Genomic DNA, 13,566 nt, shown 5'->3' with positions numbered 1-13,566 from the left:
TTTTTTGTCAAAGATGGTAATTGACTCTTTAGAGTCTCAATTGTTAGTTTGTTAGTTACCGAGGCGTGATTCGAACCCACAACATCTTAATGCTTAGAAACGCCTTAGCCATCCAATAAGTGATTCCAAATAAATTACTACTTTATTAAACCATATGATACCGATTACCGAGCAATAATCTTCCGAAAGCCATACTTTTTTATTGGTTGAAATTACAAGGGCCGTAAATATATTAAATTGAATATAATTCTGATCTTAACCGTAATTATGGGATTTTTCGTAAGCAGCATATTTCCAAATCCAAAATATATTATCTAAGACATTTTTCGGGTCTTTATTATGCTATAATTTAAAAAAAATCTCCTATTCGTGTTGGATTTAGTTTTTATTGTTTTTCATGTTTCGATTAGATTTACTTCTTAAACCTTATAAATGTTTTTTATTTTGTTTTAATTCGATACAAATAATATTACCGACTTTGTTATCTCAAATTATATTTTTCACTTCATCACAAAAGTCTAATGGAAAAAGAGTTCCGAATACAATTTTTTAGATTTAGATAATTGATTAATGAATGTGTTGAACTATGGTTCCCACAACTTTTAATCTATCAAAACATTATTATAATGTGTCGTTCTTTCTCAACGGGTTATATTTAGCGATTTTTCTCTAGCTATCTACTCAATAAATGCATTGGAATTTTTTTCCCGATGACATATTCTCGGGGAAACAATTCCATCTTGGAACCGTCGGGGAAATATTATTTCTGATTTAAAAATCCGCCATGACCCGAGAAATTCTAGTAGCGAATATAAAATTCGGCAAAATAGAAAAAACATAGTGTTATCTATACAAAAAATAAAGGAACAAAAACAAGTACACGATCAGCATATTATATTAGCAAGATCAAGAATTCGATTTTTATCACAAACAAAAAGAAAAAAAGCAAGATCAAGATTCAATACAAAATAAAGATCAATATTGCTAAAACCTAAAGAAAATCCTATCAAAAAACAAAATTTTAATTCTTGCTAAGCTCATATTCAACAGCCTTCATCATCATGCTTTGTGTATCAAGAACCATTAGAATTGGAAAATTACCGATCCCACGAGCCATTGCAAGCATAAGTTCCTTCATCAAACACCTAAACCCTTCTTCATCAATACTTCCATTTCTATGTTCATCGAATCTCTCCAAAATCGCGTCGTAAAGATTATGAATTTCTTGTTTCGTTTCTAACGACATTAGCTTATAAAATCCATTGTAAAGCTCGTCTCTTGAGATCACTCCGTCCCCGTCCACATCGAGCAATTTAAAGTTTTCTTTAACACAAATGTCGAACGCATTTGAATCTTCGACGAACTCGATCAAAGTTTGTTCGCTGATGACAGCTAGAGTCATTTTAAATTTTATTTGGTTTGTTTTTCTTGTTTTGAAAGAGTTTTATGAAGAGAATTTGGTGGAGATATGTAGCGGATGTTAGTTCCTAATGGTTGATTATGCTTTATTTTAGAGGTATCATAGACTTTGTAATTTCTTATGTATTATAATTATATCGTCATCGTGTGTGGCACTTTCATGTCCAATTGGTTCAGGGTGTAGCCAATAATTAAAATTTAAAGGGGTAAATTATGTTGGATAATTTGTAAAATTGAAATTTATTTAAAATTTAAGAAACCAATAATATATAGTATTTTTTAGATAATTTATTAAAATTAAAACTAATACACAGAAAATGTATTTTTAAAAAACTTAAAGGGGCAAATGCCCCCTTGTAATACATGTGGCTCAGCCACTTATTGGCCAGTTTTAGTTTGATTTGCTATGAAAAGTAGAGGATATTCAACGATTTTATTAGTAGTATTTTATTTGTTTGTCTCATTAACTTACATACGCGTATCAAATTAATTTTTTAATATTGATTAGTCACCTGAACTTATTTTTTTATTATCCATTAGTCCAAACTTTGATCAATTAATCTAATAATTTTGATCAATTAGCTGCCCCTTACGTTCTTTTATTATTATGGTTTTTCAAATTATTAATTAATTTATCATAAAAATAAGTTAAAAGATTAACTATTTTATTTCAATCAATTATCATTGTTTTTTTATTTATTGCATGAATATAATCGACATAAATACAATTGTTCGACCAAATTAATGAAATATTTCCTGTTTAACTTTAATGCATTTAAAATAAACAACATTTTCTTCTTTACATCTAGTAAATATGAATGAATCACACATAATCATTATATAATACTTCCATGAATGTCATTAGCAGAGGGTTTGAATCTTTCCACCCCCTCCCTCAATTAAATTTAAGTTGCTTCCTCATTGATGTTTTTGACTTGTTTTTTTAATTAATATATTTTTAACATAAAATTTAATAGATATTACTATGATCTTGTTTTCATAGATTCTGTTCCCATGAATCGAACAGGCAAAAATCATGCTTATGTGTTGGTTAACTTAATTCTACAAACTTTGTTGTCATTAAAAAATTACAGGTATTTTACTTATTTATACAATTAAATTGATTGGAATTTGTTTGGATAAAATTGCAATGGAGTTATCATCTGGATAAATTTATTAAAGAATTTATTTTGTTGACGTCATTAGATTGCAAGCTGAATGCAATATCATCCATCACAATCTGAAAGCTTTTTATTGTATAGTTCAAATAGGAGGCCGGGCCAAATGAATGAAAATTAGAAATTAACTCTAATTGTGTACATATCATATATTCTAACGCGTTACTAAATTTAACTGTTTGTTTTATTGATCATTACGAAAAAAAAAGTCTAAAATGTATTCTGAATTTTTTAATTGGCTATTTAAATAAAATGTATTCTTTTGTTTGTTAAAATTCAAACGGAATCGGTGGAAGTGGGATAAGTTTGAACTTAATATTTAAGTATTTAATCAGGGCCTTTTTGATAAGTATAACAATTCAATTCCAAATGTATTTTGTTTTATTGATTCTAACCATTTTTTAAAATTTATTAGCTATACTTATTAGTATTATTTTTTAAATAATGACTGTGTTGATAAAATCAAACACAATAAAATAATTTGAGAGGATTTGACTGTAAATAAAAATTAAAAAGAGTGATTTTAGTGGAATTATCATTTTGTGAGACTATTCAAAGTTTCGAGTTCGAATCTATACACAACTGTATTCATATTAAATGAGAATTTTATCATAATTTGTGAAGCTTGCATAGGCTATCGACCTACAAACAATGAATTGAAAAAAACTTTAGGTTATGTGAATTGCATAGAGAAAGAATTGAACAAAGACAAAATATTCCAAGTGGATTTCGTTGGGCTATAAGATTTGGGTTGAGGCCTGAGAGATTGGGCTTCGATGATTCAAAATAATATTTTTTTTTTGAAATGAAAATAATAATTAGATTATGGTCTTTGACATTGAATTTGACATATACTAACAATAAAAAAAATTAAAAAAGTTTTTCTCAGCCAAAACATATATGTATTCTTATTAGTGGTGGTTAGAGCCTAGAGGGCATATAATTATAGGAGTTTAGGTTGATGATTAAAGCCTTAAATAAGTTAAACAAAATCTAAAAGATTGTTATGTTAGGCAAATTGATATTTTATATAGGAAAAATCAATTTCCAGGTCCTTAAACTATACATATTTTATTTATATGGTCCTTAAACTATTTTTTGTTCTTATCTGATCCTTCAACTTAGTGAAAAACCATTTTCCAATCTCTAACTGCCAAAAACGACGCCGTTGAGGATATCAATTTGCATTTTTGAAAATAACGAAACAACGTCGCTTTTTATCATTCAAGGATTTAAAAATGCGTTTTTACTTAGTTGAAGGACCAGATAAAGACAAATAATAGTTTAAGGACCAGATAAACAAAATAGGTATAGTTTATGGACCTGAAAATGAAAATGGGTTATTCCTTTTATAGTATTACATTTAGTTTTCAGATAGGATTATTACATACAGCATACATGTGAAAAATCCACCCAGCTTCCAAACAGTCCATGTGTTTCAGTTTCATCAAAATTATCATAAGCCTATATTTCATCTAAATCATTTCAACATTTATTCTGTGGTCCTAACATCTCTTTTAAAAAAAGGTATTAACCAAGTTATGAGTTTTTATCTATAAAAAATAGAAAAAAAAAATAGAAAAATTCCTTTCACCCATGTACGAGTTTAATAGCATAAACTATAGTTTCTAAAGTTCTACTATCCAAAAATTACAATTAATTAAAAGTGGAGTCATGAATAAAAAGATAAAATAAAATTATAACACGTATTTTTTTTATTTTAAGTACTAGAATTCAAAATCGTACATGAAAAATAGGAATAAAGGGTCATTTTGGTTTTCAAGTTTCTGATTTAGAATCAATTAATAATTCACTATCGGCCATTTTGATCAACTGAGAACAATATCTTTTATTTTTAGATTAATTAAAAATAATAATTTTTATTTCTATATCTGTTAAAGATAAAATTGAAGTATAGTTATTGTCTTGTTCATAGTGTATAATTATATTTTTAACGGGTTTAAAAATAGAAAATATCACCATAATAGTTTAACCACCAAATTCGAGATTAATCAGTGTGGTTCCTCTATGCTTAGGATATATGAATGAAAAAAAACATGAGAGAAAGCATATCGGCTAGTGATTATGAGATTCTAATTCTTGATTAGGAGAGAGACCAAAGGCCTCTACCTTTCCATCCCTTCGATCGATGGAGGATAGAGCTTTTGGTTTTATCATTAATTGATCAATATATGATCGAAAATAATCTATTCAATTTCAAATTATAAATTTAAGAATCAGACTGATCTTTTGCTCGAAAGAATAGCAAGAAGTTTCATGCTGATTGGTTTTTATTTAACACAATATTATGGGAGTTTTGAAAAATAAATCAATATATAAGCATGATCTTTTTATTAATAATATTAAGATGTAGAGAGATATTCTATGGTGATTTATTAAAAACGTAGAATAGGTACATGTCATAATCTAAGAGTTAATTATTATCAACTTTGGTATTAAGCATCCAAATTAAGTAGTGAGATTGGGTGTTTGGTGGTGGCACTATATTAAGTGGTAAATTAAGTCATATTATTGGTATATTTTTTACCTTAATGCATATGGCATCACTGCATCAACGTTAACGACAGCTAGTCAAACCAAGGAAATTCTACTCTTCTTTTACTATCTTTTTTAGAATTATTTAAACACCAAGTCAAACGAGGAGAACTGAGATTTTGATGCCTTTAATTATTTATTAATTAATCTTCTAAGAACTAAGAAGAGATATGTGCTCATTTTATTATTTCGTCCTTATTTGTAGTGGCAGAATTGAAAATTTTATTTAGAAGGTTTTTATTTGATCGTTCGTATTTGTTTTTTTCTTAAAAAAATAGATAAAATGACATACCATTTTGCTATTTCCTCGAAGTCCCAATTTTGCGAATAGGAACCATAGGCGGCAACCCTTGTTAAGAGCGTCGGTCATAGACACCTCCCTGGCCGAAGGGCGCCCCATGAGCTGATTTCGCCCCCTATCTATATGCATGTATATTATTGTCTTAATGTTTCAGTTTAGCGTAATAATTTTGAGGTAAGTTGTTACATCAAATCCCACATTAAAAAAATGATACTTCGATTAGTTTATGAAAAATGTAGATGAACTTTACAATTGGTGTCAAAATAATATGTCAGAGTCGGTCTAAATACGAGAGATTATAAAAATAAATAAGATCTGCAAATCAGACAACATGTTATCTGTTTCATGTCAGATCATTGGGTTTAGTTTTTGAATTATTCCGAATTTTTTTATAAATGAAACTGTTTTATATTCGATTTAATGAGATTTGATGAATTCAAAAGTATTACATTGTGGATTTGATGAACTCAAAGAATATATCATTTTTGCCTCTACGTTTTGATTAATCTGCATTTTAGAAAGTAAAGAAAAAATATTAATCAAATTTGCATGTTTAACATGTTTAAAAGGTTATTAGAAAGTTGGTGGATTTGCCTATTGCAATAAATGAAGCTTATAAGTTATATAAGGACCATAATTAAGGTGATAAACTACAGAAATAAAAAATGTATAATGTCCTAAAAAATGCAAAACCAAACCTGTAAAATGTATCAATAAAATTAATATTTTTAAAAAGCTTAGTTAGAATTAATTTCACCCAAAAGAACTTTGATATATAGATGACTTTAAACCTTAAAAAATTATCGTTGGTGTTTGAATCATATATATTCCATTTAAATTTGAAGAGTTTTGATATAAAGTGTGCATGCATGTGATGGATGAAGTCCATGTTCTAATGACTGTGCCCTAACCTCCATACGTTGACACGTGGCCGGTGGGCTATTTTGTTAATTTTGTACGCATTCTAAGCGACATGTGATTGTTTTTCTCTTCTTTGTCTTTAGGCCCAGATTTTTATTACAATACCGTACTACTTTATTTATATATGAATTGATAAAATGAAAAAGCCAAAAATAAGCATCAATTTTCGAATTTCTAATACTTGATGTGATGGAGCCGTGATATTTGAGGGGGCAAATGCATTAATCAAAATATCTAAGAAATTAATATATATAAACACAATTTATTTTAAAATATTGAACTTTTATAGTACTAATTAAGCCAATTTTATACAACATCAAAAAAAATTTGATAACTTTATCAATTATGTTTTGTTTTAAAATTTAATTATTCAGTTAGATTGTGTGGTCTTTTTTTATATAATTTGGAGAGGGGGAGTGCTTGTGGAAGAAATCGAAACCCACGACCTAATGATTTGGTGCTTAGCGCTTATACCATTTGAGATAGGTTAGATTGTGTGGTCTAAGAGTGGAGTTTTCTTCCATACGAGTAATGTTTTGCGTTCAAACCTTCACTCACATTTGAACTTTCACTTTTAACGTGGAAATATTAAACATCTACATTAACACCTGATATTTTTATTATTGGTAATATATGATAACTTTTTCAATTATATATTTATTTTAAATTCTAATATTAATAAATTTATAAAAGAAAAAGAGCCAATATGCATTTAAAGTTCGTCTATAGAATCAAATGAGCTCCTAACATATAGAAAGGTTTAAATATGTCCTTAACGTCTTAAAAAATGAACAACCATGCTCCGAATTTGACTTATAAATAAGACGTTAGGGGCTTAGTTATCAATTAGGAGACCTATTTGTTCACTTTTTAAGACGTTAGGAGTATATTTGAACATTTTTGGACGTTGAGGGCATACTTGATCCTCGAGTTAAATTTTAGAGACATAAATGGTTTTTTTTTTCCATTTATAAATTAATTAATATATATAAAGGAATGCGGTAGCATGGATTATTGATTTTTTTAAGAAGGATGTCGACTCCTTGATGATGAGTTCAATCAACATTAGGCTCTCATTTATGTGTTGAATTGTCTTTTGAAGACTCAAAAAGTTCCAACTTTTCAATAATTGTATTATTTAAAATTCAACGTCCATTATATTAAAATGAGAACAAACAAAATAAATAAAGCTACGTATATTTTTTTATCTCTATTTTTATTTTCAAGAGGTTTATTTTATTAAAAAAATACACTATTTAATATCTTTTAAAATTTATTTTTAAAAATACTGTGAATTTTTTAAAACATTCTAATTACTTTATTTTTATTTTTATTTATAAATTATTTTCGATGTTTAACTGGTTGATTTTTTTTTTTGCAATTTTTTTGGTGTTTTAATGTATGTTTTAGTGTTTGTTTAGTGTATTTTTTTAGTATCTCAACTTTTTTAAATTTGTGCTCATTATTTTTGTAAATATTTTTTCTAGATAGTTTTGAAAAAAAATCCCTATATTATTTGATGATTTACATTTTCATAATTATTTGATCATTTAAAACTATTTTCTCTTATTACTTGTTTTAAATTAAGTATCCACTATGTTTACACCTAAGATACAATGTTTTAAGAAATAGCCTAATTTTACTCACATTGGGATATAGATTTACTTAAATATATTTACTACATACTTGTTCTTTTAAAGAAAACCCCCTATAAACTGAACAAAGTCTAATTAATAAGGTAATAACAAGATCCAAACCTTCAATTATGAATAAAAGTTGAGTTTTCCAATGAATTTTTCATCTTTTTCCTTGACGATTTTAAATTTCCGTAAAAAAAATAAGATAGTTATTTCATGTAATTTTTATAAAAAAAAAACTAAAATAAATCATTCTACGCTGTTAGAAAGGAGATTTCACCATTTTTTTTTAAACAATAAAAAAAATTGAAGAAACATTAAACAAGTTGACCATGACAGCAAACTGAATTTTATTTTGTGCATTACCTAACATTTATATATTTCTGTACAAATTAATATAACCATTTTAAAAGAAGACAAAACATAATAACATCTCTGAACAAATTTTATTATCATTGGCAGGAGATTTAAATACTTATGTTTTTCCCTAATGTTGTAAAAGGAGAAAAAAAATCAAAATATTCGAATAGAAAAAAATTGATTTTTTAATAGTGAAAATGAGTTATGCCTGTTATGGCTCTCAATTTCATAATTTTGTAAGACAATTTTAATATTGCTAAATCACCAAAATGGAAGCTCATTGATATAAGGAAATAAAAATAAATAAATTTGTTTGAGGGTAGCATTTTGAAGTTTAATTTTGGATAAAATGACACCTCATTGATATTAAGAAATAAAAAATTGCTGGATTATGGAATTTTGGAGTTTAATTTTGGATTAATAATTTCCTAAAGTGAACCAAAAATTACCATTTTCTATTTTCTAAATACTAATTAATATCACCTATAATGGTTGTACTCCACCTATTTCTCACCTTTTTTTATAAATATGTATAATTAGATTATACTATATATTTAAAAAAAAAATCACATAAATTATTTCATCTTGAATAATTTTAGTATTTTAAATTTAGTTAGTAAAAATAAAAAAAATACAATAAATGGTAAATATTAAATGTCACAATGTAATAATAGGAGATAGCTAAGATATTTTTTCCATAATTAATAAACATCATCCACAAATTGAAGTGTCAAATTATGAAGTAGGCCCCAAAATGAAGCTAAAAAATTTAAAAAACTTAAAATACAAAATTGCAGGCCATAATCAAGCATTTTTTAGAGGAAGAAGAGAATAAAATGGCCAACTCATCTCATCTCTCTAACATTTTCATGGGGTGGGTGGCTCTGTAACTAAACTTTCCATCTAATTTATTTATCCCTTTCTCTCTCTAAAACCCTTTCTCTCTCTAAAAAATGTGGTAATAATTATCACACAAAAGAGTTACAAAGACACCTCCTTTTTGTCTTCTTTACTTTCTCTCTCTAGCTTTTTTCATGGAAAATAAAACAATAATTCATCCTTTTTCATCCCTTTCTCTCACTACATAAAAGTAGTTCAAAAGAAAATAAAAATATCATATCTTTTTTGCTATTACATTTCTGATTTCTCTTGTAGTTTGTCAGAGATAAGTGGGGGTTTAAAAAATTTAAAATTCTTTCAAGAATTTTTGCTAAACTATAGATTAAAAGCATTGCAGAAATGAATGGTTTTTCACATCTTGATCTTGAGCCAGATTACTCTGAGTTTGTTGAAGTTGATCCAACTGGAAGATATGGCAGAGTATAAATTACATATTTTAAGCACTTAAATTGGTTTTATTTTCTTTAATTTTTAGCTGTTTGAGTTTGATTTTGGTTAATTTCATTAATTTTTGCAGTACAATGAAGTTCTTGGAAAAGGAGCTTCAAAGACAGTGTATGTGATCTAAATTTTACTAAATTAATTTTTTTATTGAATTTGATGCATGCCCATTTGATGATTTGGGGAAAAGATTGGATTTTTGTATGAGTTTTGAGAAATAATTTGGTGGGTGTGTTTTGAATTTGAGGCAGTTATAGAGCATTTGATGAGTATGAGGGGATTGAAGTTGCTTGGAATCAAGTCAAGCTGTTTGATTTCTTACAAAGTCCTGAAGATCTTGAGAGACTTTACTGTGAGATTCATTTACTAAAGACATTAAAGCATAAGAACATTATGAAATTTTATACTTCTTGGGTTGATACAGCCAATAGAAACATCAATTTTGTCACTGAAATGTTCACTTCTGGGACTTTGAGACAGTAAGAATTGTCATAATCTAGTGGAAATTTTCAGTTTAAGTTCATTTTTTTGTGTCATTAATCATAAGTGTGTTCTATTGCCTTTTTTGGTTTTTACAGATACAGGATAAAGCACAAGAGAGTTAACATTAGAGCTGTGAAGCATTGGTGTAGACAGATCTTGAGTGGACTTCTTTATCTCCATAGCCATGATCCTCCTGTGATTCACAGAGATCTAAAATGTGATAACATTTTTATCAATGGAAACCAAGGGGAAGTGAAGATTGGAGATCTTGGCCTCGCCGCGATCCTTCGGAAATCTCATGCCGCTCATTGTGTTGGTATGCTTGGCTGACTTAGTTAATAATCCAATTAAATCTCTCTTCATAGTAGCACTATTATGCTCACTTTTCGCTTTTAATTTCTTCAGGGACACCAGAATTTATGGCCCCAGAAGTGTATGAAGAGGCCTATAACGAATTGGTCGATGTTTATTCATTTGGGATGTGCATACTAGAAATGGTCACTTTCGAGTATCCATATAGCGAATGTAATCATCCTGCTCAAATCTACAAGAAAGTAATATCTGTAAGGCCTACTCTCTCTCACTCACTCACTCTCGCTCACTCCCGTGCTAACAGAGCCGCGAAAAAGATGAAAGATTTGATTTACCCACTTCATCTTTGTAGGGTAGAAAACCGGATGCCTTATACAAAGTGAAGAATCCAGAAGTTAGACAATTTGTGGAGAAATGCTTGGCAACTGTGTCACTTAGGCTCTCAGCTTGGGAATTGTTGAATGACCCTTTTCTACAAATTGATGACTGTGAACCTAATCTTAAATCTTTAGACTACAGGGAAGAAGTTGATAGTATGGGTCATCCTCTAATAAGGCAACCTTTCTATGAACTTCATCAGGACACTTATCCCTATAGTAACGCATACTCAAATACGTATAGCTATGGTTATGAAGCCCAAAATGAATTGGAATATCAACCAGTTGAGTTTGAACAAAGCGGAATTGAACTTTTCGAGCATCACGATGATGAACATTCTGCAAATCTCGACATAAGTATAAAAGGGAAGAGAAGAGATGATGGTGGAATCTTTTTGAGACTGCGGATTGCGGATAAAGACGGTTAGCTACATTCCTTTCTTCTTTCTGTGAATTGCTAGTTTTTATGTTTTCCCTTGTGAATGTTAAATCTGGTGCTTTATTATCTTCTTGTAGGTCGAATCCGAAATATTTATTTCCCATTTGACATTGAAATGGACACAGCATTAAGCGTGGCCACTGAAATGGTTGCTGAACTCGATATTACTGATCAAGACGTAACTAAAATTGCAGACATGATTGATGAGGAGATTGTTTCCTTAGTACCAGAATGGCAGTCAGGACCAGGCATCGAGGAAACACCTCGTTTTGCAAATCAAACCCTCTGTGACAATTGTGCTTCTGCTCGAACCTCGAATGGTTCTCTAATGGAATTTCTATCAAACAATCCATGTTGTAGAAATGGATGTGCTTCTATGCATGGCCGATTTGAAGAGATCACATTCCAGGCTGCCGATGAATCTGACCAACACTTGATTGAACTTGCTCCAAATCGGTTGAGCCATTCAGACTGCTCGCGTTATCCGGAAATTTGGGACCAACACGAAAGCCGTGAACTTACTCCTGTCGGCTCTGGACGAAGCCATTCCGATGAGGAATACGAAAAGTTTGATCAATCAATCTCAACACAGGATGAGAACAATATAAAGATAGAAAATGACATTCAATCTTATGGAAGAGATTCAATTCAGCACTTAAGAGGTTCTGGTTCTTTTAGTAAACTTCCTTTGCTACTTAATGACCTTTCAGAGAGCAATGAGAGCAAAGTGCAGCAAGAATTGAGATGGCTCAAAGCAAAGTACCAGATTGAGTTGAGGGAACTTAGAGATCAACAAGTGGATTTTGTATCAAAATCTTCGACTTCAAGAAACTCGGATGACAAACTAAGTAATGGGGTTTCATTTGCACATGACAAACTTTCTGGTCTAAATTTAAACACTGATGCCATTAGCTGCCCCAATTCGGACACTCGAAGGGACCGAAATTGCGAGGCGACAAAGGAATCTCCAAGAGCCAAAATCACTGCCAAGAGTTTTTACATTGGATCATTGGTTCCACACTCACTTCACAGGACAACATCCCTACCAGTTGATGCTGTTGATGTATAAAATGTGTAAGAACAGTTTTTGATAATTATTTTTCTTTTCATTCTTTTATGAGATCATTATACTCATTATAGAGGTTATATCATCATCAGTGCATCTCTGTGAGAAGGATTAGCAACCAAAACAAGAACATACAACAATTTGGTGATTTGGCATAGGTCATTATTTGAGTGATGCGAAGTCTTGAGGCATGTAGAATCTTAAGTGTAGTTTTTGAGTGTTTATGTACATTACCCACTTTGCTTAAATAGTAAATTATTGTACAAGGTAATGTTAAGCTATGTTGTACGGAAACCGAATGGAAACGCTGAAACGGATAGCGGCAAAATGAAAGATTTTACTAGGTTATAAATATAAAGTTTTCGAGTTTCGGGAGTTATATTTGGAAATGAAATTCCGAAGACTCGATAGGTTTGCATGCAAAGGATCATTTGAGGGTTATATATTAGATACTGTGATGTAGTGAGTTGGTCAAGTAAAGAAAATATATTTACTCATTTTATACTGACATTATTTGAACTTTGAAGTACCGAAAAGTATGAATAAAGGTGCAATGATTGATGGTTTGCAGGTGTATGAGTTGATTGAATTGGAGTTCATGTGCATATCCTACTCATCTTAAAGTTTGTAAAGACCAGAGCACTAAATGTCCTTTTTGTTTGATAATTATATTATTGTTTTTACATGCACATCTACATCACTTGGTACAATTGTGGCACATCAGCATAGCTAAGGGGTAAATGAACCGAGTATGAGCCAAGTTGGAATTACTCCGAACTCGAGCTTGAGCATGTTACAAAAGTTCAAGCTCGAACTCGAATGAGCTCAAATTTTCAAAGTTCAGGTCGAGTTCGAACGACATCCGAACTACTCGATCTCAAGTCGAGTTTAATAAAAAAACAAATAATTATTGAAAAAGAATTTTATTTGATGTATGTTTTGTTTTTCACTATAAACTATAAAGTATGGAATTCGGCCAATTAAGAATATATTTAAATTTAGAAATATAAAAACTAATATAGTAGAAAATAAATTATAAGGTTATGTGTTTAAAAGGTTTGTTTAGGTTCACGAGTTTTATGAGTTTTTTTAATGATATTCGAGCTCGATCCGAGATGAAATTCAAACAACTTGTGTTTGATTCAAATTTTTCGAGTCGATTTCATAAAGAGATTT

At 29.6% G+C, this 13,566-nt stretch overlaps 2 protein-coding genes across 2 annotated transcripts; one reads left to right on the top strand and one right to left on the bottom strand.

The window, feature by feature from the left end:
- Positions 1–877: 877 nt before the first annotated feature.
- LOC126674479 (uncharacterized) lies at positions 878–1,519 on the bottom strand. The gene has a single exon (XM_050368925.2). The coding sequence runs from the start codon at positions 1,400–1,402 to the stop codon at positions 1,022–1,024; it is 381 nt and encodes a 126-aa protein (XP_050224882.1). The 5' UTR covers positions 1,403–1,519; the 3' UTR covers positions 878–1,021.
- Positions 1,520–9,201: 7,682 nt separating this feature from the next.
- Positions 9,202–13,322, top strand: LOC126673256 (probable serine/threonine-protein kinase WNK9). Its single transcript, XM_050367335.2, is given in 9 exon segments — positions 9,202–9,692; positions 9,790–9,827; positions 9,965–10,192; positions 10,292–10,512; positions 10,602–10,759; positions 10,861–11,308; positions 11,402–12,293; positions 12,295–12,398; positions 12,962–13,322. Coding segments are annotated over 9 exon segments (2,178 nt in total). The 5' UTR covers positions 9,202–9,611; the 3' UTR covers positions 12,970–13,322.
- The last annotated feature ends 244 nt before the right edge of the window (positions 13,323–13,566 follow it).

Source organism: Mercurialis annua, linkage group LG3, assembly GCF_937616625.2.
Source record: "Mercurialis annua linkage group LG3, ddMerAnnu1.2, whole genome shotgun sequence".
Lineage (NCBI taxonomy): Eukaryota > Viridiplantae > Streptophyta > Magnoliopsida > Malpighiales > Euphorbiaceae > Mercurialis > Mercurialis annua.
This window is presented reverse-complemented; position numbering and strand designations above follow the sequence as displayed.